This window comes from Ornithodoros turicata, chromosome 5 (assembly GCF_037126465.1).
Source record: "Ornithodoros turicata isolate Travis chromosome 5, ASM3712646v1, whole genome shotgun sequence".
Classification (NCBI taxonomy): Eukaryota; Metazoa; Arthropoda; class Arachnida; order Ixodida; family Argasidae; genus Ornithodoros; species Ornithodoros turicata.
The window spans coordinates 83,472,903-83,499,102 of record NC_088205.1 but is presented as its reverse complement, the minus strand read 5'-3'; the positions used below and the strand labels follow the sequence as shown (position 1 = coordinate 83,499,102).

Here is a 26,200-nt window from a genome sequence, read left to right as displayed (position 1 = left end):
TAGGGGAGCACGATGGTTCTGGCATCAGTTCAGGTGGTAGCACCAAGTTTGTCTTTTGGTACTATCCCAAAACTTGTGTTCAAGGTGGTAACACCGCAGTTTGCTAGAATGACATTCTGCTGTCCTTAGACAAGAAGAGACTATGTCTGCCTGTCTTGCTCCAAATTTATTGTGGAGTAAAAACACTTCCTACATATACAAACGAGGGTCCTTTGAAAGGATTCATTACCAGCCACCCTGGACTATTACACAATTGTGTGACCTTGTAATTGGCATCCGTCATGGACAATTTCCACCATTACGTACGTCACACTTATGCTGGCATCGTATATTTATATATATATATCAGATGAGGGAGCTTGGAAGAGGGAAGACTAGGAGATAGAAAAAAAATAAAATAACCCCGTGGCACCACACAGTACCAAAGTAGCCAAGTATCCAGCTTTTACACTGTACAAACACTTTGGTTGCTTTCAACTTTCCACTATATACTAGATGCACTTATTTTTTTTTAATTTCTGCTACATAAATACCATATGTACAATATACAAAGGGGGAAATACGGGATTTTTTTAAAGTAAGAAATTACTTCCTAAATCAGCAATCTGTTAGAACATGCAAGCTGGAGCTACTCTGTAGCTGTCACACACTAAAACCTCTATTACTATGCAGCAATGTGGTGAAGTCCACCAGAAATTGTAACTCAATACCATAAACGTTTGAGGCCTTGGCCAAACTGATAATTATCCGAACGAGACGGGAAAAACAGTCTAGTGTGAATCTACATAAACATATCATGTGAAGGCTCACATGTTCCTCCCTGAAGCTCGTAAAGATAAGTTCCTTAGCTTAGTCCATAATATACACGTGTAACTTAAATCTGCGATAATCTGAAGCGTGTAAGCGTAACATTCTTTACACACACATAATGCACAAGACCTGCCACATTTGAAAATACATAAATCCTTTGTAGCTACTATTTATATTTTAGCGTGTGTACATACAGGGTGTTTTTTTTTTATCCGTTACAGATTTTTTATAAAATAGCAATGAGATCAGCATAGATGTCGTCTTTGCAGTTGAGTTATGTGGCCAGGCAGATGTCGTCTCGAAAAAAGTATGTAGCTGCAAGATGACTAATTACCTATAATTAACTCTTTAATTAGGGGAATTTTGGGCACAAGTGCAGAATAGGAGACGGGCCTCACTGAAATCCATTCAAATTTTTTAATAATCCTGAAACGAGTGCGTGCCATGAAACATCCATCGCTAAATTTCGCTATGCAAATCAGCCGAAACCATGGTCGTGCCTTTTTATAAAATATCTGTAAAGGATAAAAATAAGACACCCTGTATATGTGTATATATATATATACATGTATATGCATATTATACATACAGGTGCATATCGTGCTTATATTATAGCAGAAAAACTTGCGCTAAACACAGCCACTTCTGGTTACAGACATCTCTGCAGGATGGATGTGGTGTATAAATTTATAAATTAGCATTACACAGTTGCAGCATTGTCAAGCATTATATCCACAAACAGGCCCGCGCACATTTTGTATCAAAAAGGAGGACTTCTACGGCCACTTTAGAGACACCTCCCTTGGGTCCTCGTTAGGCCTTTGTCAAGGTCTACAGGCAGGAACCTCGTGACACAAGTAAGGAGCTTCAAGCATGTAAAGCAAACACAAGTCTGCATACAGCTCTCATCAAATAGCAGAGGGTCAGCACATACCACAATCTTCGGCTCGTCAGTCACGAACAACCCCCCTGCATCCTCACTGGACGATAATGCAACATTTGTCTCAAAACTCCTCCTACTGTTCCCACCCCTGGTGTCATAAACAAAGGAGAGTATTGTGATGCACACAAAAAACCGAAAAATCAAACTTGACTATGTAGCCCAGCTAAAACTGACAGGAACGCAATGCTAAAACACATCTTGCCTGTTGGGAATGAATTCCCCGCAACACTTTTCAATAAAATGTGTAAAAAGAGCATGACACAGCCACGCTTATAGCGCAATAAGAAAATGCAGTCCTCCCACAATGAAGAGTAGGAACTTGACCTCACAGCACAGTCCTGAATGGTTAAAAATGGGAGGCCTTTCTGTGACACTCGCGCAGTTACGTTAATTGTCACAAAAAGGCGTTTGTACAAATCAGAAGCGATCACTTTGATCAATGTTTGGCCTTCAGCATGTTATGAGGTCGAGTTCTGTTTTAAGAATATAGTGAGCACAAAGTTCCAGACTGATTCTACTCTAAAATATAACTCTCAGCAACTCATTAATCTCAACCTTAGCCTCCACAGTAAAGCGGAGGAGGAAATGCGAGATATCTTTGCACGCGTGTGTCTGCTACACCACAACCTGGTTTGCATGAAAACAAAGGGGGCATTTTATCTTTCCGAGCCAGTCCCATCGTGGCCAATTTCTAAGCAGGGGACGTCCACACCTAGGTGTCTTTTCATTGGGCAAGACATAAAGCTATAAAAGATTGTAAAGGTCTTCTCAGCCATTAAGTGCCACTTCCCACACAATGAGGTGGCTGCGATCACCCTTGCTGAGACCCTGCTGTGGCTTCTTGTCGCCCGACGCACCCGGCAGGGCCTCTCCGCTCCCGTCGTCGTCTTCGCCATCTCCTGCAGCACAGAAAGACAATAACCACGATGAGACCTTTGTGGATCGAGGAGTAAACAAGGGGTTTTATTTCAAGTGCCGAAAATTGCTCTCTTAAAATACGTAGAACTTGACCACATAGCACGCTCTTAGTCCACCACCATCCCGAATGATGTCATTCTGCACCCTGACTGGTTAAAAAAGGAGGTGTATGCCTTTTTGTGACACTTACTCAGTTATGGCAATTGTCACAAAAGAGTGTACGCACCACACTTTCCACAAATCAGGAGTGTTTATGGCAGTGATGGGCAAAGTACTAGGTACGCGCAAAAATATGTACTTTAAATAGACAGTAAAAAGTCCTGCTGGTGCTAAATACCTTAAGTAAAGTATAAAGTACTAGTGAGAAATGTACTTGAAGTACTTATTAAGTAGCCTCAAATACAACGTGCTGTTCTCATGTCATGCCTTTTAGCTCTTTACAGAGACTACAGGTTTTCCTGGCAATTTTAATCCAAGTGCCAGCTAAATTAATCCATGCCCCATAAAGTTTGCATGGCATGTGGATTAATTTCGATGGCGCTTGGATTAAAATCACCGGGAAAACCTGTAGTATGCACGTACATCCGTTCAAATACAACCTCTCAGGCAAACCACACACGGACGCTATATGCATGCGTGAGCAAACAACGTGGAAGAGCACATTTAGGCGTGCCAATTTATCGGCTCCGGTAGGATTGCAAACTGGCTAAAATAGGCCAAGGTGCAGTGCTGTGTAGACCACAATGAACACAGTGGTGGTGGGCTGGATGCGGTGCCGGCTTTCATGCAGTGAGCTAGCAAGGCTCACAGAAGGACACTTCAAGTACTTCAACAGAAAGTGCAGCAAAATATACTTTGAGTAAAGTAGAAAGTATTATTCAGAAGAATTACTCAAGGTAAAGTAAAAGTACCCCCCAAAGTAGTAAAGTTAAGTATCGAGTACTTTCAGTACTGCCCATCACTCGGTAATGGCATCATTCGGTGCATAATGGTTGGCCTTCACCGTGGTAGGTGGTGAAGTTCTGTTTTCAGACTGTAGGGTAAAATGAAGCAGTATGGGTATGCTCTATCGGGGAAAAAAGAAAAAAAGCACATTTCAGATGAAGACCAAGTGCTACGCTGAATGTGCAGTGAAACTGGCAAGTTCTTTTTCGTGGGATAGAAACGTGTTCTACCCAACACAAGGCCCATGATCGTGGCCACGATGAAAAATATTCAGCACAAGGTAGGATATAAGAACTCACCAATCCTAAAGTCAATGTATCCTTCTCCACCAGACAGGATGAGCATCCCCTTGGGCTTGGAGTTGTCCTCACTCGTCCGCGATGACATCATGGAACTGCCCTTGCCTAGCGCATGAGACAGACACTAATTTCTCTTTCGTTTCTCTTCCACAACTTACCAGGTACAGCCACAAAAAACTTGACAGCATCGCGATGGCCGTGGAAAGAGAGTTGAGCCTGAGCCATTGAGCAGTAGGGAACAAAGCTACCCGTTGTTATGTTCTCCTTGCTGTCGCTGTATACTCGTACCACGGCACCTGGCATCTTCACGGAGGCATCTTTAGGTTTGTTGCCCGCTTCAAAGAGAGAGAGGTTAGTCCTGCAATATAGTTGAAGGGTTCAACTAACCTTCGGAGAGAGGTACCGAAATGATGACGCCGTTGCCGGTTCCCATCCAAAGCCGGTTGCAGGAAATGAGGAGTGCCGTTATGCGAACGAAGGAGAAGCCCAGCTTGCCGGTGCCTGTGGAATGTAACAGCTTAGAGTGCAGACACCGATTTCTACTGAGCTCCGAGGTCTTAACAAGTACTTTTATCGCTACACACGTGGCAGCCTTCTTTTCTCTAGGAAGTCTTTCTTGCGATAACCATCCAAAGGGCACCATTAAATCAATAATTCAATCGTCGGATAACTCAAACAAGCGAGGGTCTACCGCTCTCAGCTACTGACCGAGCATTTTGGAGACGTAGGGTTCGATGTCGATGTCCTGCAGGTGCTGGTAGGTGTGGACATTGTACAGACGCAGGGTGCTGTCCAATCGGATGGTCACCCACACACCATCTCCCACCCAGGCCATCTGACGAATTTGGCTCTCCTTTCTAGGGTGGGCATCAAATGAGTTCTGCGTGGTGATTACATCCATGTCACTCATGGCACGTTGTTTGCAGCTCATTCAACACCAGTGTACCTCAACAGCGAGCGTCTTCGGGTTGACAACGTGTATTCTATTGCGATACCCACACCATACTTTGCTGTGTGCCACTGTCATGCATCGAATCGAGTGATGAGGCTTTCCCAGGTCCAGTAGGTGGTAGTTGTTTAAGTCCCACTGACCATCTATGGGCAATAAAAGGGACTACATCAGTTCCGTAGCATTTAGAGAGTTTTCGGGTTTACGTGGGGAGTGTAAAATCATATCGGGTGATTTCATGGTGGAGAAAGTGAAAAGTATACCATTCACCCATGCCCATACAATTTTCCACTTTAGGGGTTTGCCAGGTTCTACGACGTGCAGCAACAGATTTTACGGTGCTTAATTCTAAAACACGAGACTCCAAATATATATGAGGGACATGGGTTGAGTTGGGCATTGAGAACTCCCACCTCTGCACAGGTACGCATTGGCCTTTCTTATTTTTTGAGCCACAAGGAAAGCACGTGACAGGAACAGAGAAAATGTCACCGTGTTCGTGTCATCAACCTGATCGTGTATACAAACTATTTATTTACCTTCCTTCCTGTGAAATATGGCGACTGTGCCATCTGCTAAAGCTGCAAACACTCGTCCTTTTATGTGGCTAGAAGCAAAATGAAGCAAAAATGAAGCAAATGACAACCATCTGGACGATGCTTGCTTACACAATGCTGAGCACAGAGTCATTGAGCTTCACCGAGTCTATACACACCCTCCACTGCGCCACTGAGGAATGGACAGAAAGGCTGCAAAGGAACTCTCTTTAGTTCTCTAAATGTTGTTTAATCGGTATTTTCTGACCTTCCGCTCTGAGATCCTAGCCACATCGTGGGAAGGACGCTCGACATCTTTTCCAACTGGTCATAGGCCACGTGATTGGCCGTCGGCAGCTCCGAGATCCCGTCCTTGATGATATCCGGGGGAGCGTCATCGCTCAGGAGCACCCATGGACGGCGAATGTTCTTTGGCTTGGACGTGTCTGTTTGAGCGTCTCCAGTCTGGAGTTCTTCTAGTGCTGAAGGGAAATTAACGCGAGGAGGTTGGCCAAGATGGAGAAGGAACAGCTCAAACAACGATGCAATGTACCTTCTACTGCTTCCGCAAGTGACGAGGAGGCCTCCTGACCGGCTGAAGCAAAGCAATTCATTAGCATTGACAAATTTCCATTCATTTCGTTTATGACAATTGTGCAGTAACAATACCACCTCGATCAAATCACGACCATGCTTTCTGTGGTTATACCACGGAAACGAGTCATGCTAGGAAAACGCTAAACATGCGGGATGTTTTAGCCTGGAATGAGCACTCGATTGCTCCTCAGTCGTAGCACCATTCATGCAGGAAAAACAATCATCTGGGCACTTATGCTATGCCTAGATGTGCATGCTGTACAGAATATGCACGGAATGTTTGAAAATATTGCCTGCAGAGCGTCTGGAAAGAGATGACAGGTACCTGGAGTGGAACTGCTTTTCTTCAGTAGAATTGGTTCGCTACCTGAAAATTCCATCAGAGCCACCAACGTATTTATTTAGCCTCTGCGTGTCTCCAGATACCACAGTATCTGATTACGCAAACGCGGGATGCATTCTCATGAAAGGCTTCAACATGAGATCTACTGTTGTCCCTGTTGACATTCAGCTGTCCATTGGTGGATAGAGAGAGATGGACCAATGCCAGATAGTTCTAAAGTTAACGTGACACATTGATGCCAGTGGAGAACCAGAGAATGCATCCTGCATACGAGTCCCACATAACAAAGGATCTCCTGGAAGTTTCTTAGGTTTTGAGATTCCTTACTCGCTCAATCCTATCAATACCTGCCATTTTCTTGAGCTGTTGGGGTATCACAGTTGCTTTGAAATCAACTCTCGAAGGCATACAGGTCACACAACAAAGGTGCGTGTTTGCTTAAAAATTGCAAAAAAAGCAGAAAAAACATCAAACGTGCCGATGCCGATTTTCACTTCCGTCACAGATTGAGCCCCAAAACAGTCTTTTATACGGAAGAAGCCTCGAACCATAATATGGGGGGGAAACAACGTGTCGTAACAGATTTAATGCAACAAAAGTGTTTTAACGAAACAAAGTTCTGCCAAGCAGAAATCACTCACTTTCTACAGGAGGTGGCGTTGGTGGACCACTGGTACTTCCCGTTGCGCAGGAAATGAAAGTCAACCCTCCGATTCTAGGGTTCACGTCGGAGTCTTCTGCCTTTGCCTCTTTCGTTTGAGGAACGTGTGCGGGAACATCATCTACGCCTAATTTGTGAAACTCTTCATCAACAGGATAGTCAGTTTCTTTGGCCCCTGTAATAACAAGATCCTGGATCAGTTGCCTAAAGCTGGATAGGTCTGGACTAATCCAGAAGCTCAGCATCTTAATATCATTTATAAGGAACAGTTATAATACCTGGAACAGAGGCAATGCAGAGAAGATGCGATGCACACACATTGAAGGAATCCAGGACATCCGAGGGATTGTTGGCGTCTATGACAGACACCTCACTACTGGTGTGAGTTGACGTACAGATCCACACCAGGGACGATAGGTGATGTGCCAGCTCCTCTTGTTCCTTTCGATGGTCTTCCTGCTCCTTCAATGGTACAACACGCTATTTGCTACAATGTTGACAATTTCCTTTTGAGATCTGGCTCTACATGACATTTTATAGTATAGTCCAATCCCGCCGATTCGTATTTTTGGATCATTTGAACTGGTGCTCCAGTCTGGTCAAAGTCGTGTGCATAAAAAGCCCAGTATTTCAAACACGTGAATGTGCACAAATGTGGCCGGAGGTGCTGGGCGTGCCCACTGACAGTTGCTTCGTGTCGTGGACGACAGGCAACATTTTCTCAATTCGGATGGCGATATTTGGCGTTTGGGTTTGCGATTCGGCGGGGGTTGAAAATCGCTTATTCGCAGCAGCCCCAACTCCACTTTATTCCATCATTGCTTTCCTTTATTTTAATTTTATTCATTCATTTATTTATTTTATTGTTTATTTATATAACTTTTATTATACATATACTTTTATATTAGTATATTATTTTTATATTATACTTCTATATTATTTATATATTTATTTTATTTATTTTTATTTTCCTTTATTTATTATTCCTTCATTTTTTCAGCGTCCTACAAGTTGGAATTAATGGGACAGCACTGTGCATGTAACAGAAGGCTAGGGTACAATGTAACGGGTGCAAGTTGAAGTTAACTAAGAAATGAAGCACGATGTTGGTACCTTGAGCTCTCTGTCCAACCTGTCCACATCAGTCGTAGGGGATGGTAGGGGAGGGGTACCCTGTCCCTCGTAGAAGATGCTGGCACCGACTATTGTGCCTCCATCACGTGTACGTCCTCCACTTAGGTTCACACCTGCAGCGCACCAAACCTGTTGGAAGGGTGGCACGCCACACTCGATAAGGTTTCCTTTATTACGAGAATAGTTCAAATAGTTCCAATTTACAACATGTACGAATCCAATATTTCCAATATTCAATTCGTACTCGTATTTGAAAATTCCGTAATATTCCGAGTGCCGTGGCTGCACGGCAACACGGACCCCCTAGAAAGCCCCGCACCTGTGCAGACTGCTTTGGCTGGGACTTTGCAAGTGCTCTCTCTCGCGCGCTCTTGGTCTCGCTCTCGCTTGGGCTCGATGTGCCAATGCCCAATTCACGGCCTTTGTAAACCCGCTACTCTTAAACGCGTATTTCTCTTCGCCCTAATAAACCGTTTCGCTTATCAACAAACCTTGGTTCGTAACACTGGCTAACTTTTCAAATATTGGAACTCGTTCGAATATTATACCAGCTTACCACGCGGTTGCCGGATGCGGGCCTAATTTGTACTTTGCGGTAACGGCGATGAACACGAATAGTGGGACGGCTACAAAGAGATGCGCGGAGCTTTTCAGGTTAAGCTCATCCGCGAATGCGTCGCAACGTGTTCGTTAAACAAAACCGAAACTAGTATGTAGTAGTGTACGATGGCGAGCAAAATGCGAAACTGCGGTACGCTTTCTGTGACGCATCGTCTCGTCTCCAGCACAGTGAGAGCTTCACTTGATTGTCAACAAACTCTGGACATTTGTGCGAGGCCTTAAATTCCAGTTAACGCCTCTGTCCATAGCATGCGTAGCCCGTGTCTTGGACACATTTTTGAAGTATCGATTTGCGGTAGTGACCTTTTGCGTTACTACACTTTGGAGCTCGAAGCAGTTATCAGCGACACATCATCGAATAATGGACGCGTGTGACGACAGCGATAATCGAGGAGCGATATGTCCTCTCTCGTCCTCTGTACTCCTATGTACTCTCGTCCTCTCACTATGTCAAAATTGCTCAGTTCATGGCCCAATCCAGCGAATCATTATTCTATTTCACCACATTACTGCCAGCAACAGGGTAGGGTATCGCCCCGAAACTCCCCAATCTTCTTCATCATTCAAATAAAGTTGTTGTTGGGAATGTAGGACATGCCTCAGGATGAGAATACAAGCCCACCTTGGCAGGAGTCCTTGTGTCCTGCAATGGCCGGCAGAAGACGGGGACCGGCACAGGAACGTGCGAGGGGGCACCTCTGTGAGCAGCTGGTTGGGGTACATCCAGCTTGACAGGAGTCGTTTTCGTTGGTAAGCTCCACCCGTACGCCTGGACTCGGCCATCGTCCTTGCGGACGTGTGCGCGCACCTGCTTGTACTGTTCGCGGCGCTCACGAGCACGCTGGGCTTGCAACCGTTCCGAGGCCCTGGTAACGAGAGTACACGCTCCAGATGGAATGGATGTATTCCTTAATAAATAGTGACACACTCACAAGTCACTGTCGAGGAAGTCGAACCCCCTGTGCTTCTCGCCGAGGCGCTTTTTCCTCATTGATTCCAACGCTGGACTAAGCCGAGCGGAGGGCACGTTGTAGCGCACGTTGACCATGGACGTCTGCTTCTGCTGAGGCTTGTCTGCTGTGCTGAACAGGTTGCTGAAGCTGCACATGCGATCCTTTTCAATCAACTTCCTCGGCTAAGCCCCGTGGACTACTTCCCGCAGACCTCAGATATTTTTAGTTGCGTGACGGCGTGCATTTTGTCGAATAATGCGCACACAATACGGGGGATGTGCACATAAACTCGTTGTCTACTTACTTGACAAACTTCCAGAAACAGTTGACGAACAGAAAAATCGTGGAAGTCATACTCGGCGTAAAAAATTAACGAAGCGACAAAACAGTCGACTTCCATGTATCAGAACAAGGCAACGTGGCAGTCTCAGGAAAGTTGTATTCGGGTCCTACTAGAGGAGTTATCGGTGCAGAAACTGAAACAATGTCCCATATGGATGCTAGGGGCACACAACTCTCCTGAGGCCGCCATGTTGCCCTATTCTGATACACGGAGGGTCCAAAGCCCAGGTTTTTGTTGCTTCGTTTATTTGTTGCGCCGAGTATGGCTTCCACAATTTTTCTGTAGCTTTCGCACGCATAAAGGCGCCATCATGCGCCTCCCGATGTTCGTCAGGTAAGTAGACAACAAGTTACGCACGAAAATGCCACTCGAGTTTATCTGCACACCCCCTGTATGAGCCTTATGGGATATGACTATCGAATACTTGTCGTTTGTTGTTCTTCCCTAGTAGTTTTTCTCTATGCACTGATTGGAACATCTTGTCAAATACAAGCTCTAGGATTGGGAAGGACCAATGTTTAGACCTAGACTAAAAAGGGCCCTTGAGGTTGCTGTTATTTTGCCTTCTTTGGCTGTAGCCATGTTTCCATACCGAGTCACATCTAGCCACAGCCACGTATTTTTGAAATCGTCCGTGGTGACAACACTATGGCTCTACATGGCCACGTAGCGATGCAAGGACCCTTTTAAATCTAGAAGGCTTCAGCTCGTGTCTAATAAAGTGCCAAAAAGCATGCGAGGAGAAACTGCATAAGCTACATTACACTACTGGAGAACTAAGTGATACACTTACAAAAGGGACCTGCAATGAAGTGAGAAAATTGCAAGGTAGGAAAAGCTGCCAAGAGCAAACTCACTTGGTGCTTCATGTGCCAACAGTATGTGGTGGTAAAAGAGAAAAAAGCACCAGGACAGGTCAAACAAAGCACCAGCAAATTAGCGTAACAATGCACAAGTACCTGCAGCTTACTTCAAACAAGGGGGGGAAAGCGGGTGCATAAAGGGACAGCCTCGTCCAGTCTGACCGAAACTAATATAGATTGAAATTTTATGTGTCAGTGTTATAGAAGCGCAAGTTTCATTCGGAGCTGTTTTCGATAAATTTCGAGTAATGTACCGCAGTAGCGGATAACGGATGTTGAGGGAAACATCTCCTTGAGTTTGAGGAGGGAGCACTGGGACGCAGACTGCGTGTCTAGTCTGTGTCCTTGTGCTTACTCCTCAAACTTACGGAGATGTTTCCCTCATCAGTCTTTGCACTATAGAAGGAATCACGCCCCCAATGTCGCGCAACAAATGTGGTCTTGGTACGAAGGGTCTTACAGACTGCGAGAGTTGAAATGTTGTGCGCTTTCCAAAAGTGTTTCCTTCGTCAGGATTTAGAAATAAAAAAAAAAAAACAAGGAAGAGCAAAAGGTTATGCCCAGTTCCCACTCGATGAAAGGAAAGTGGACTGTGGATATATCCAGAGTCGCATCAACCACATGGCATAGCGGCACGCTCACAGTTGGCTACAACAAATGCTCTCGACACGACCATTCACACTGTCGCACGGCATTAAGTGGGAAACAGGCATTACGGTCTCGCTAACTTCAACAACCTGATTCTAGGAGATGGTGTGAGTGATGTCAAGGAAATTCCCATGCCATTAGTATCAGTTTCCTAGTATTTGTGAAACTCACATTTTCCAGATGGAGGAGCGGTTCTTTTTGGAATCAATGGTGGGATCGGCACGAGATGCCTTGATCATGCCAGTCCACCGAATGGCCTCCTGCAGCTCCATGTACCGCTCTTTGTACTGGTTCCTCTCCATCAACACTCTAGCCATCTCTACCCTCGTGAACCTCTTGCGCTGAGCCATTGGGACATCTTCCTGCTTCAAGGTCAAAACAGCGAGATATGCTCAGTGCTCAAAGCTGCAAATAAAGAGACAAACCTCATCATCAGACTTGGATACTTTTGACTTGTCCATTTCCTCCTTTAGTTTCCTCACTTCTTCCTCCAGTTGGTGAATTTTGTGCTTCTGGGCATCTCGTATGTGTTCGAGTGCCTTCATTTCTCCCTGAAGGATTTCTTTCTCGCTGTACGGATGGAAAACATATCATTTTATTCTGTGGCTACGCACTATTTGTCTATATACAGTAATAGTCATGAACGACAAGACTAGAAGAGTGTGTTGGTTATATGTATACAGGGTGTTCCACCTCGTGCGAAAAATAAAATAAAAAATCGTACAAAAAAATCTACTTGACTGAACACTATGGGTCAAAGCTATTTATCTCGGGAGAGATTTTGCCATGACTTATGAGCACTTTTATCGAATTTAGTTTGGAGAAATTCAATTTTCCCAACAGATCTCCAAAATTTGCCAAATCAATCTCACTCGTGCGTGCGATAAGAAAATGGTAGAGTGCGTGTACTAGTACACCACAAAAAACTTTTTATACACAAAAAAGGTAGCGGGTTGGCCCAACCGGCTTCATATGATTGCAGGTGTCACCAGTATGTTATTCACTCATAACTACTACTACTACTACTACTAATAATAATAATAACAATTGGGGTTTACGTCGCGAGACAACTGAGATCATGAGCTACGCCACAGCGGTCGGTCTGTGGATTGCTTTTGCCCACCTGAGGTTCTTTAACGTGCGATGAAAGCTCATCACACGGCACCCCGTATTTACCGTCCCTCGCGGAAGACAACGCGTCTGAGCAACTTGTACCCTGCCACGAAGTTGCTGGTGTCCTCGGCTGGGTTCGAACCCGCGATCTCGGGAAGGCGAACACGCTACCGACTGAGCCACCGAGGCCTAACCACTCATAACACCAACGCCATTCAGTCGTATCATGACAGATTGTTGTCCCATTTGCAATGTTCTAATTCTATATCTATTCTAATTCTACATTTGGATCTCAAATTAGTATTAGTATCTATCTAATTATCTGATTAATATCTATATAATATGTCTAATTCTATGTTCTATATACAGGGTGTTTATTTTTATCCTTTACAGAAATTTTATAAAAAAGCTACGAGAGCAGCACATATGTCGTTTTTGCAGTTGAGTTATACGGCCAGGCGGACATTCTCTCGAAGCAAGTATGCAACTGCAAGAGGACTAATTACCTAAAATTCGTTAATTATCTCTTCAATCAGAGGATTTCGAGCAAAAGCGAGATAGCAGAATGCCAAAATGCAGTGGTGGATATTTCAACGCACATGCGCATTTCAGGGTTTTTTAAACATGGAATGGCTTTCAACGAGGACTGTCTCCTGTTCTGCTATCTCACTTTTGCCCAAAAATTCCCTAATTAAAGAGTTAATTAATGAACTTTAGGTAATTAGTCATCTTATAGTTACATACTCTCTTCAAGAGGATGTCTACCTGGCCGTAGAACTCAACTGCAATAACGACATCTGTGCTGCTCTGATTGCTTTTTTTATACAAATTCTGTAAAGAATAAAAATAAACACCCTGTATGTCGCTACAGTCGAACTCCTTTACAACGAAACTCAGGGAACCGTGAAACAAATTCGTAGTAAAGGTCACTTCATTAAAGAGGTTGTCCGCCATGTCCATGTGGCTCTGACGGGATCGCGAAAAAAATTTGTTGTAGTGGTATTTTCGTTAAAAAGGCATTCGCTCTAAAGAAGTTTGACTGTGTATAGTATGTAGGTAATTGCTAGGACCTTCCATCGTGTTGCTGTATGTACAGGAAATACGGCAGCTAACGATAACAGAAACGGATATCGCACACACAGAATATGTTATTACGGTATTTACAATTACCGTTATTACGGTAATTATTATTATACGAAAATTTACTGTAATAATTCGGGTACTGTGGGACCCTAATTATTACAATCCTCTACCGTATAATTTAGGTCAATTTATTAAATAAAGCTGAGCGAAGCAAAGTAAAATTAACCGAGGAACAAAAACTAAAATGAACTATCAAACTGGAGCATATAAGTAAATATAGTATATAGTAAACAGAAGATGCATAGTTCTTACACGCTTATGGTGACTCGCAATGGGGTAGAGTATTGCCCCCTGGCAATGAAACTCCCCATTCATAATCTCAAAATAAAGTTGGTGGTGGTGACTCGCAAGTTTCAAGCGTGAGCAACATTGGTGAAAACCATGTTCATATATTACATGCTCAAAGAAACCATATTACTATATTTTTTAAGAAATGTCTGTTGTGCACAGGTATCTCTAAAGTCCTCAAAATCGATTTTTAGAATATATACGTGAATATATATATGTTAAGTGAAGCAAATGTGAAGGTGAAGTGTAAAAGTGAAATGTTAAAGTGAAGGTGAAACAAATATGGGCCGGTAACGAAGGCGGCAACGGAAACGAAAAAGATTCCTTCACCTTTTCCCTGTAACCATTAGCAGCTCCAAATACGATAGTACTTGATAAAGGTATGCTGTCTTTAGTGCAATGTTCACTTGTACGTTCATCAGAGTCAATAAAAGCACACCACCCTGACTGGGGACACCACATTCTACGTGACCTTCTGACACCACCCACTCAAACGTTGTCTACCTGCGCACTGACGATGATGACCCAATAAGGCCGATACGAATGTCCAGTGCTGGTATGGCGACGTTTGAGTATTTATAAACACACACACTACGTGCAGCCAAAAGGCTTCAGCTTGTTTTCTCCTTGCACACCATTCCAAAATACGTACTGTTAATCAGTGAGGAAGATTGCTATAACATTAGGGGACCACACCAAAAATAAGAAAACAATGTAACGGTAGTAGCAAGTCCAAACTCACCTGGTGAGTAGGTCTACCCGGGCAATTAAGTCATCTTTTACTATGTTTAGTGCATTCCTAGAAAGCAGAGATAGACAATTGCCAGTTAGTAGGGCATGCAAAAAAATGTTTTCAAGCAGGCAGGTGCAATCCATTAGTGGATTAGCACAACAAGTGAGAAAGTGATCACTAAATGTAGCAGAAGCCAGTCCAGCCTGCCACAAAGACCTGTGCCCAACCTACCCCACACCTGACTCTGGCCCTGAGTCAGGCACAAGCTCTATTTTAAATAATGGGCCAAGTTGTATGTGTGGGCTATGTGGTTGTGGGCAAAGTCTGGACCAGTAGATCTCTGCCTCCACAATGCTCTAACAGATGTCCTACAAGTTGCCCATGCCATCTAGACTAAAGAAGGTCCCTCCTTCACCAAGTAGGCACAGAAAGTCACTGTGTCATCAACTTGAGCCAATTGCCAGTCTCAAACACAAGAAGCTTGTTGCAAATGAGGCAGCTCAGCTCTACTAGAAGCACGGTAGACTTTCAATAATTACATCCCATTGATTTGCGATCAGGCCTCATTTACTCTAGATGGCATTGATGCCGCACTTGGACCTACAAGAAGGGACCACTCACTTTGTTGCGAGCAGTTCGATGTTTTCCATTATGATGTTCTCAACCTCCTTGCCCATACCTGAAAAGTTAGCGGCGTAATTTAATTCCGGAACACTGAACACAGACGGCGATGCAAGTTTACTGTTCAGCAGCTAGCTAAAAAAAAGACAGCAATGCTGAGCACAGAGAAGGAAGGTTTAACATGAGCGTACACTTACATTGAAGCTTACAGCAAGCAAGCTTAAGCTCAAGTGGAAGAGGCAATACTTCCTTTTTAAACGGTTTCTTGACAATGATCTTGGCTCCTCCCAATATTATTATGGATTTATTTTGAGACTTATTCCAACTTTCAATTTCAAAAATATTCAAACTTTTAGCAGAATATCAACTGTTTCACATCTGCTAATACTTGCAAAAGTAAGACCAATGTAAGATGATTTTGACAAATTTTGTAACAAGCTTTCCGCACTCGCGTAAAAGCTATGACACACTTGGACCAGAAGGGTGGTGTACACATTGGCCATCCTGTGAACATTTGACAGGTGATGTAAATGAACTCATTGTAGGCCTGGGTTCTGAACATGGGGCCTACACAGGGCATGTCATGATAACTTACAGTTAGCTTGTGAAAGCAGTAACTGAGTCGCAATTACAGCAACGTTCTCAAAACTTAGCTAGTTACAGTTAGCAAGCTGAAGTAATCTTGCCCAGGACTAGGCTCGATGTAGTCTTTCCCCCTCTGACCCAAAATAAAAAAAATGATTTTTCTATGGCTACATCAAGAACGCAAAGCAGCATCTAGAGTTATATGCTATGTCTATGATGAAGGAAGGAAGCAGTGCATAAACGCAAGTAGCGAGGCAAGAGGATAGCCAAGGAGCTAGGGCAGGCACACGTATCTTATCCGTACAACTTATGTTGGGCATTGGGCAACGTGGCTAGTGAGTACGGTTCGATTGATTGATCTTTATCTGTTGATTTTTAATTGATTTTTATTTGCACCCCAGTAAACCAGATACTATTTACCCCAATTACGTTTCAATCTTACAACGCTAGAGCACCAGAACAGCATCAGCAGAATCTGCATCCTATATGTGAACAAAACATTTTACTACCACTATAAGTTGCAGAAATGAATTAAACGCGCACATCTTTTCCATACGCGTGTTTCACACATGTGGCATGGTGCGAAATTGATTGATTCTCTTTTAACTCTATGGGGTACTGGGAAATGGGGTACGACAGCCACGGCTGCCCTAGTAAGCACAAATTGCCTGTTCACAAAGTGTTCCAAATTTGTGAAAGGCATTTAACTCCTAGTGAAATCCACAAGGTGAGTGAAAGGACCATGCCTCAATGTTCCTGTCGCACGTCTTATGGAGCTCTCCAATTCTCTTTCTCTGAAGGTGCACGATGCTAAATCCACACAACTGGCAGATAAGTCTTATTATTATTACAAGATTATGTAGCCGCATGTAAGTGTGCGCTCAACAACGAGCCTACAAATACAGTGACACAAAAACTTAGCACCGTAGGCATCCATATGAATTAGACTACTACAAATGTTGTTTATATGTTTACATTTTTAAGAGTGACGTACAGAAATAAATAAAAGGCAGTATAATGCTTACCAAATATGTTGTCAGTAACTGTCAGTAAGGACGAGCAGGTGAGTGGAGAAGAGTCAATTAGCACAAAAAAGAATGTTACACTCAGCAAGCAAACACTATTACTACTACTAAAAGAAGAGCACTCGTGAAAGACACTATGCAACACAGATGACACGATTGTACAACACAAGGAAGCGTGCAAGCAATGTGAACAAGGCTCACATAAGTGCAACAAGCAGGATAAATGTTGTGGCAATCGCAAATTTGACTAAATAAAGATAATTAAGTTGTTTTCCCTGTCGTGATGGTGTCATAATGGAGATTAAGCAAAAATGTCACGATATCAATCTTTTTTTTCCCCTGGCCCATGTTCATGACACAGCACATGAGAAAATAAGCACTGCCATCTCCAGGAAAAGATTGGAAAAAATATACTAGGATCATAATGCGCAAGGCAAATGGCAGCCAAAGCAAACACAGATTAACAAGTAATCGCTCAAAAGCCTACTCTCCATAACACAAAAGTTTATTAGATCACGTGGCTTCAAATCAGACACGATGCGAAGCAGATGTCACATGACACGAAGAATGCAGGCAAAATTAGTGGGAAAGCAGTTTGAAAATGAAAGCAAGTTATTAACAGAATAGTTCATTAAAGATTGGCAGTTAGACAGAAAAGATGTTGTCATGCTTGATATTGGGTTCAGTTTGTTCCAATTACTGGTTCCAATCACTATGATTCGTGATCAGAAAGATCAAAATCAATATCTGTACAACACAGAGTGGGCACCCTTGCTGATGTACTAAGCAATGCATCATCATCATTTTAATCGCATAATATCACCTATGTACTACAAGCACGTAGTACATGGGAAGGGGTAGATCAGACCCTCACTTTTGGAGGTATTTCTTTGTGTCTGGGAAGAGATGACAGCGAATTTATAAACTAACGTTTATACATTCGCCCTGGTACTGGGTCTCCCTGTTTAAAGATCAACTCTGGAGAAAATTTTTACGGGAATTAAAATTTAAAGTGGCGCTTGAGTAATGAGTTGTTGAACATATGGCAATCAAAGTAAAATGCCTCCAGAGGTTTCAAGTTCAATCAAAATTGCTTCTGGACAGACTAGCCTCATAGCATCAATCAAACCAGACTTTTTTTCAACATGAGCACAAATGATGCTGCAGGGGGGTGTTTATTGGCACTACATTTTATGAATCATTCTTTTTTTTTTTAGCAATTTTCCAGAACATCTCAGAGTACTGCAATGGACTGGCATCTCATTCCAGATGTATTATTATACCCACTCTGTAAGGAAGCACTTTGGGAAATGAGGACAAACAGAGCCTCGCATGCCTACCATTCTTGGTACCCAGGGAATCTTGTTCATTGTCACTGTCACTGTCTGAGAAGAAAACCAAAGGGAAAAGAAAATGCCAAAAGAATAATGAAGAAAGGACATGCAAAACTGAAGAAGCTACATCAACAGTGCTCTGACTGCACATGCACTCCAAACCATTAAGGCACCCATTTTTGTTAGAAAACTGGGCTATCGACGGATGAGTCGATCAAATCTGACCAACCACAGCTCAAATAATGGGCAGCTAGAAGTTGAGTCTACCGGTACATGATTCAAATAGGTAACTGAAGCTCCATCTCTGATTAAAGAGCACTTTTTGCGCATGAACAGAACAGGTAGCTGAAACTTGATTCCATAATTAACGTGAAACTAGAGCTTATTTGTACATAATTAAACTAAATGGTCTATCATTGTACAATTAGAAGTCAAACTGCCAAAATTTAAGCGCGCAATTCAAAATGAACAAAAGTCCCGAGGGCAGCCATCTTCTGTCGGTGTGCCCCTGTTGTCAGTATTAACGTGAAACCTATTTTATCTGAAGGGTGCCTTAAGCCCTGCGCTAATAGCAATGCAGTGAGTGTGGTAATGCCATGCAACGAAGAGGTTCCTGGGCTCATTCCATCTGATGACATCACAGAGAACCATGTGTGACAGATGCAATATCGAAGGTACAAGAGGAGAACACAGTTTAGGAGGTCGAACTTCGTTTAGTTGAACACACTAAATAATTACATTTTACCGTGACAAGATGTCATACGACATGTCAAAGTCGTCTAGATGTATCATACCACATAAATATGGATCGCTCTCAACCAAATTGTTGCAGTAAAATCTGCTTAAAATAATTCCATTTACAGTGATGTTTAACTCTAACCATTTCCCCAGACTGCTTTGCAGCAGGGCTGTGTAACTAGAGGTGCTAACTCAGCTGGGGGACTTTGGGGTATCAGAAAACTGCAAATTAAGGTGACTTTGTTCTGGACTGTTGGCAAGCTTTCAAGGACAGCTCCAGTGCACTCATGTCTCTGGAGCAGTAGATGATAGCCATTCGTGGGTTGTAAGCTCGATATTGTAGCCACTCACGTCACAACTTCCTCATCTAATGAGTGTATGTATGAGGTTTCCATATTGCATCTGCCAGTTAATATTACTGTATCTCAATCGCTGCTTTTACTGACCTGAAGAGGCATATTCCCCAGGATGAACGTAACCTCCTTATTGCAGCAATAATGAAGGGTTAATTGAACACAATTTTTGTATTAATGCAGATAGAAGGCAATGTTCTCAGCCAAGAAACTCCAGGAAGGATGCACGCTCGTTATGTGTTATGATCCAACTGATTAATTGTACACTGATCGTGGTATCTACCGTACATACGCGTGTAACGGCAGTAGCTTTTTTTCTCCATAGGCTCGAGATGAAAACTAGGGACGTGTCCATTGCATGGAGGAAAATGAAAGTGATCATTTTATGCCTTTATTAAATGGAACTACTCACCTGTGTGGACAGAAAAGGAAAAAAGAGCATTTAATCCATTCGCAAGCAGGTAAAGACGTCATCCCTTAAATCACCCAGCGGAAGTAGGTAGTTGACATAATGTTCTAGAATCGTTGCTCACCAATGCAGATGACGCACACTGTATTTACTTTCCATCTGAAATTTTTGCTTTGCCACCCGATATAGCATACCCATATAGCCTGATTTTACCCTATTTTGCGGCTCCTCAAATAAAACCCATTTTTACCGCCAGTTTTCGAAAAACATAAAACCCTAAAACGCCAGGGTCTAATTATACGGGGTAATTTTTAAGTACCATTCTCGACAACTTTGCTCTTTAAACTTAGGGGGCAACTACTACGCAACAGTGGCCATTACACACGTACATATGGAAACTGTAGTACAGTCGACCTCCTTTTATCCGGATCTTGCGGTTCCCACTGACAATGTCCGAACAGTGAAGGATCCGCATAAATTAAACTCTGGAGAAGATGAGTCATCAGTTGTCAACAACGCGCGTGTTTACCGTCACTCCAGATCCAGATTAATGAAGTCCGGACATGGGGGTCGACTGTACGTGATTTTTTTATGAACAAAATACTGAACTTCAATATGTAAGCGGGTGCCAACAAGGACACTGGTGCAGTAAATGGTGCACCACCCATACCTGGTGGTACCTTTGCGTATAAGTGCTAGGGGGCAAACTCTCATTTTTGATCGTGTCTACTGTAAGTTACAGTAAAAAAAAAAAAAAAAGGAAAACAGAGAAACTGGCACTGTACAGTGGATGTATCATGCAGTAACCCAAAGTGGGAATTACGGCGTTCACCGTAAAAATGAAATCTCACCAGTTACATCAGAAGCATCTTCAGCGTCGCCAATCATGTCGTCATGGAAACTGAGTTCCTGGTACAGAGTATTTGGCCTACGCTGTTCCCTGAAGAAAAAGATATGGAAATGCAGACTGGTACTAAAGGCACAATAATTACCGCACAATATTCGAGAATGGCATAAAGCTCCGCCAAGAGCAAGGTCTACCTGTGAACCATTGTGTGGTCCACGCCAACCTCATTGTCATGGGCGATGTCCTCGACGTCTTCGATTTCCGGAGTAATTGAGGTGGCTTCAGACATGGACATGTCCGTACTGAATCCGTCCACCCAGCCACTCTCTGCAGTGTTTTTGTGCATTTAGAAAAAGGAGTGGAACACAGTAGAATAAAAAGTTGTTGGCAGGTAAAACAGCTTTAACCTTGTGTGTTTGCTGCTAGAATTATTGTTGTTAGTTCTGTTCCGCGTAAATGGTGTTCGGCCGCGTACTGGGGCTACTAGCGTATTATAAGTAAAAAGAAATTCTCATTTTCAGTAGTTATGGTCAAAGTTAGATTGACAATTTTGTTGGGGCAAGCAGAAAGCGCAGAAATAGAAAGACGTTCACAGTACGTGAAGTATGACATACTGGACCTGTTGCCAGTTTGGCCCGTGAACTATTTAGATTTCTGCATTTTACATCTGACTGAATACTCAGAAGAAGTTGACTGCTTATTTCTGGCCAGTAACGGTGGTATCTTCAAGAATGCTGACTCACTCTGTATCTGCGGTGGCTGACAAGGCTGTAGGGGTGCTGGACCTGTTTTTGTTTCCTGCATTGAATGCATGATTAATGCAACACCTGGTTCATGCCTCGTTGATCGAGGGGAAAAAATTAGGTGTCAATGCAAGACAAATTCATCTCTCTCATCAATTTCTGGCATTTGCTTCTTTTCTTTTCCTTTTATATCAAGTTCAGGGTTTTCTGAACATAAGGGTAGATGTCCTCTGAACATTACTTCCCTTTGTAAATACTTCACCTAAGCAATTAAAACAATAACTTCATTCCAAGACATCTGGTGGCATTGCTGATACTATTTTCACACAATATAAGACACTATGAGTACTCTAGTCCTCAGTGTGTACACTGAATACTCATGCACATTTTGTTCGTAAGAGTCACACAGGGATCCGAATACTTGGTAAGCAATCACATCACTTAGTAATCAGTTCACTCAATTAACAGTCTCATCATGAGAAGCAACAGCAGCGGCAATGTTCCTTTTAATCCTTTCTTAAACTTCCAATTCCAATCGAAGTGGTAACGCTATTCACATGAGATTTTGGGTATTCCCAGTTTTCAAATATTTTTAGAGTATTACTGAAGTTAGCCCATTAGGAACAGCAGTTGTCCTAATGGGTACAAAAATTACGCAAATTTTCCAAAATGAGATATTCGGACTATTCATATTGGGCTAGTTACGAATATTTGAATTCCATTCGGAACTGAACAAAATGATTTGAATTCAATTTGCAGCGTGTATGAGACATTTGTACTCGACTCGATTTGGAAATATTGCTATTTGCGTAACTCTACTTTTCCTTATACCCAATAAATCGCGAAACAAATTTATCCAACAATATAGTAGTCGGCGCAGATGGTCTAGTTGCGACGAAGTACACCGCGACGAGGTACTCACGTGCATTTCACTTTTGAGACTCGCATTGGAATCCGAGCTCTTTGTTGGCGAAACCATGTCTGGGTAGTCGTGAGGACTGGATATCGTCTTGCCTGGTGTGATGTCACCGGTCGAGCTCAGGGATGGGGGACCTCCTGGAGACTTGCTCAGAGCAAAGTGCAGTCCAGCCCTGGGGCACACCCATATCCCCATTATACGTAGACTATAACAACTGCTACCTAAAAGGGGCAGTCGTGTCCATTTTGAAACTGCGGTCTCATATTATTCCTTGTTGACCAATGACCTCAGTATCAAATACATCAGTAGCAAAATAGTAGCTCAGTTTGACCGCTATTAGATGGACTACGTGACAAGAGCCAGACGTTGCCGGCATTCCTTCTCCGTAAAAAGGTCATTCCCTACACCACCAATGAGAGGACAACCTTAAGAAAAGGGATGTCGTGGCGGTGCGAGCGTCTCAACGGCACCCTTCTCCTCTGAGTGAGGCCCTCTCACTCCTCCTGTTAGGGAGTGACGCCACACTAATCTCGTCGTTGCCAAAGCCTCCGCAGCTGAGGAAGCAGCGCTCGTCTTTAAAATTTGTTTATTTCGTATCTAAGCACTTTTCAGAAGAGAAATATTAGCCAAATAGATTGTCGACCAATGTCGCGCATAATCGTATCTGTGTCATAGATGGGCTTCTTGATGCGACTGTCCCTTTAAAATCAAACCACTTACTTTCCTTTGGAGCCCACAGTCTCCATGCGGTCAGATCCGAAAAGGATCTTGGTTCTTTCAATGTAGTCCATGTGTGTCTTGAAAAGCTGCGATCGAGGAAATTAAAATCTGTCATCAACTCTTCCTTCGTTGTCTTGAAGAGTTTTGGAAACACTCTGGAACTGCGGAAGGCATATTTTACGGATGATTTTGGGGAACAGAAGGTATCCTTGTGGCCCAACATTGCTCCATTTCAATTAATTTTACGTCATCAACCGTACGTATAGTACTGCATATTAGGAACTCGTGTACCTGATTATTAACAAATTGTTACTACCAATTTAATAAATAACTAGGCACATTTAAGTAACACAATATGAACAGCGACCATTCGTACTTACCGACTGCAGCTGTTATTCAGTGGGGCAACAACAGCATATCAAAGGGATGCCCCGCAACTAAACTAAGTTAAATACGAGTGCTAGCAACTGTGATATCTGAGGTAACATTCAAATGCACGGAAAGAAACTAAACCGACAAGTGCACGAATTGTTCTACAAAGCCATCTGCACTGCAGTGAAGAATAGTGTTCTTACCTCTGTGTAACGCTCATGAAGCTTAGCATATTCTTTCTTCATTTCTGATTCTTTCTCTTCTAATCTTGTTGCTAAAAGTGTTTCAAAAATAAATGTATTCAACGTGCTTCAGCCCGAAGTATGTGGAAGGTAGCTTTCAAAGCTGATCAACATCCACCAAATGCGAAATGTTTCACTTTTGCAGAAGAGAGTTTGAAAAAAAAAAAAAAGAATTTTGTCGAGCGTGAAAAAGACATCGCGGTTAATATCTCACACATGAACAAAATTACTGAATGTGAACCAGAGTACCATGATCTGAGGTGTTCTTGGACTTGAGCTCCAACATGCGGACAACCGACTCCAAGCCCTCCACCTTCCCCTGAAGGTCACGCCGGTCATCATCCACCGTGTACTCCACTTCCAAAAGTTTCTGCAACACCGAAATCATGCTACAGAAATGTTTCTGCAACTCAAAGCAAATGTCAACAAAACCTGTATCCCCAAAATACATGCTTGACAGAGAGAGGATTTTCAATTTGAATTAGTTCGATTTAATTTATTTTACATTCTCGTAGATGCCCCAATGGCACTTTGTGCCAAGCCACCATCCACTCTGAAGGCAAACCTTGTGTAGAAGAGTAGGTCACGACAAAGAAATTTACGAAACATAAATGTATCTCACATTATTGTGCTCAGCAATCACACACAATGTATAAAATTTTGCAGCAGAACACTTCATATCTAGGGAAGGGCCATGTGTGTCTACCAACGTGGTGAGCTACTAGAAACAGTCCCGTCTACCGAGACACCGCCCAGACAATCGACGGAACTGAAAGACTTTTCGCCATCTTTCAGTTGATCGTGCATTCGTTATAATTGCTCGTCAGGCCTCCGCAATTTACGTTACAATTAAAGGAAAAGTGCTGTTGCAAGTTCATGCACCAGTGTCACGTAAGAAGATGTACAACACCTTGCAAACAGAAACTTCCTGAAAAGAAATATCCACACACCAGCCATGCCAGACAGAGGATAAACAGGAGACACACTGATGACAATGGTAAAATGCAAGTTACAACGTGGAAAATCCAGCCTGCCATTCGGTTGTAACATAGTACATAAGTAACAGCGTAGTTCTTGGCCCACACGGACACCCATGCACGATTATGTGGGCTGTTCCGACCTCTAATGGAATCATTCTGCGCTCATGTGCCACGAGAGATGAGGTTGACGCAAAGTTGCGATTGTGTTGTACGTATGTAACAAATACTTAAAAGGCGAAAAATATCGGGAGGTTCATAGCGGTTACACGAATCGGTTTACTACGTCTCAGCTGCTCCGAAATTCCGATTTATTTTGAAATGGCAACGAACCAAGTCTCGGTGAAGCAGCTTATCCGTTCACAAAGGCTGCAGTGGCTGCAATGCCCGTGGTCATCGAGAGCAAAAAACCTACCAATCAAGTTGTATACTCGCTTTTGTACTGCCTATACACGAAAAGCATTGTATACACGCAATTCACGGCCCAGCTGTTGACGTAAACAACGCACTCGCTGTGGCCTAGATAGTAACCAGCTTCATACTTCTGACAGCCTGATATTTGACACTGGGTTATCATGCAGTGTAACAAGCAATCTGCAGTTCATCGCACTACAAGTGACATATGGTAACCATCCAACCTTGAGACAACCTGCTACAATCCCCTCAACATTATCGTGCAACGCGTAATATCACGACACTTGGCTCACCTGTTCGGACGCTTTCCTGAGCTGTTTTTCACGTTCATATTGTGTCACCAACTGTTCGTTATCTTCTCGTAAGAGCTCCAGTTCAACTTCGTGCTCCTGATTTTCCATACACGCAAGGTCCAAATTTTCTAACACATTCACAACAAGCGGCATCAAATCTTTGACCACATCTTCGTCGTATTTTGATATCATACGCTGGAATTCCTGATAAATGCTACCAGCCAGTGACTGCACTTTTTCAGACATCACGTCGTGGCTGTCTTCGTTATTCGTCCCGTACACAGTTTCCTGCATCTGGGATTCGGTCTCCATGTTGGACAGTCCTTCGTTGGTGCTTTGCTTGTTCGAATGAGCACTTATCTTTTCAATACGGGTCCCCTTTCATTACACAGTTGCAAAATTTCTAAGCCTAGGGCCTTGGCACCCATCACGACGGCAGCCGCGAACTTGTGCGTGACGCATGCGTGGCTCCCTCTGGGACGAAAGTACGGTCAACCGAGGAGCATTTATCAGAGCGAATTGTCCATGCTCTGCTGCGTGTGCAAGCTCCAAAAGTCATTTTGCTTGCGTGCATTCGACCTTCTCCTTTTCCACGGCTTCCGGTGCGAGCCCGGTGCTTTGCTGTTGCTCCGAGAGTGCATGGTCACAGGGTGGTCGTTCCTTCATTTAGCCTACATTGAAAAAGCAAGCGAGCTGGTGATAACTATCCATGATAAATGGACCTTTTTCACACTTGCGTCGTATCCTATTAGCTGCCCAACGAAACAC

General features: G+C 43.2%; 1 protein-coding gene across 6 annotated transcripts; it reads right to left on the bottom strand.

The window, feature by feature from the left end:
- Positions 1 to 147: 147 nt before the first annotated feature.
- Positions 148 to 25,905, bottom strand: LOC135395057 (C-Jun-amino-terminal kinase-interacting protein 4-like). Of its 6 annotated transcripts, none has more exons than XM_064626249.1 (30): positions 25,433 to 25,905; positions 23,998 to 24,118; positions 23,710 to 23,780; positions 23,135 to 23,220; positions 22,418 to 22,586; positions 21,496 to 21,550; positions 20,947 to 21,079; positions 20,757 to 20,845; positions 18,412 to 18,456; positions 17,072 to 17,089; positions 15,462 to 15,519; positions 14,850 to 14,906; positions 11,989 to 12,133; positions 11,735 to 11,925; positions 9,689 to 9,856; positions 9,379 to 9,622; positions 8,115 to 8,264; positions 7,280 to 7,463; positions 6,982 to 7,176; positions 6,323 to 6,364; positions 5,954 to 5,995; positions 5,669 to 5,882; positions 5,533 to 5,613; positions 5,404 to 5,471; positions 4,862 to 5,010; positions 4,624 to 4,795; positions 4,303 to 4,416; positions 4,074 to 4,250; positions 3,916 to 4,020; positions 148 to 2,652 (listed from the first exon to the last, which is right to left on the bottom strand). In XM_064626249.1, exons 1-30 carry the CDS (start codon positions 25,742 to 25,744, stop codon positions 2,522 to 2,524), a joined length of 3,786 nt encoding a protein of 1,261 aa, XP_064482319.1. In that variant the 5' UTR covers positions 25,745 to 25,905; the 3' UTR covers positions 148 to 2,521. The 6 variants fall into 6 exon arrangements, with proteins under 6 accessions (XP_064482319.1, XP_064482318.1, XP_064482321.1 ...); XM_064626248.1 differs by having other exon boundaries at positions 11,735 to 11,928; positions 25,433 to 25,904; XM_064626251.1 differs by lacking the exon at positions 6,323 to 6,364 and having other exon boundaries at positions 11,735 to 11,928; positions 25,433 to 25,904.
- Between the last annotated feature and the right edge of the window lie 295 nt (positions 25,906 to 26,200).

Coding starts and splice junctions, on each gene's coding strand:
- LOC135395057 (XM_064626248.1), bottom strand. CDS start 25,744: ATGGAGACCGAATCCCAGATGCAGGAAACTGTGTACGGGACGAATAAC. Junction 23,781..23,997: donor CAAGAACACCTCAGATCATG/GTACTCTGGTTC, acceptor AAACACTTTTAG/CAACAAGATTAGAAGAGAAA. Junction 5,472..5,532: donor GACTCTGTGCTCAGCATTGT/GTAAGCAAGCAT, acceptor TTTTGCTTCTAG/CCACATAAAAGGACGAGTGT.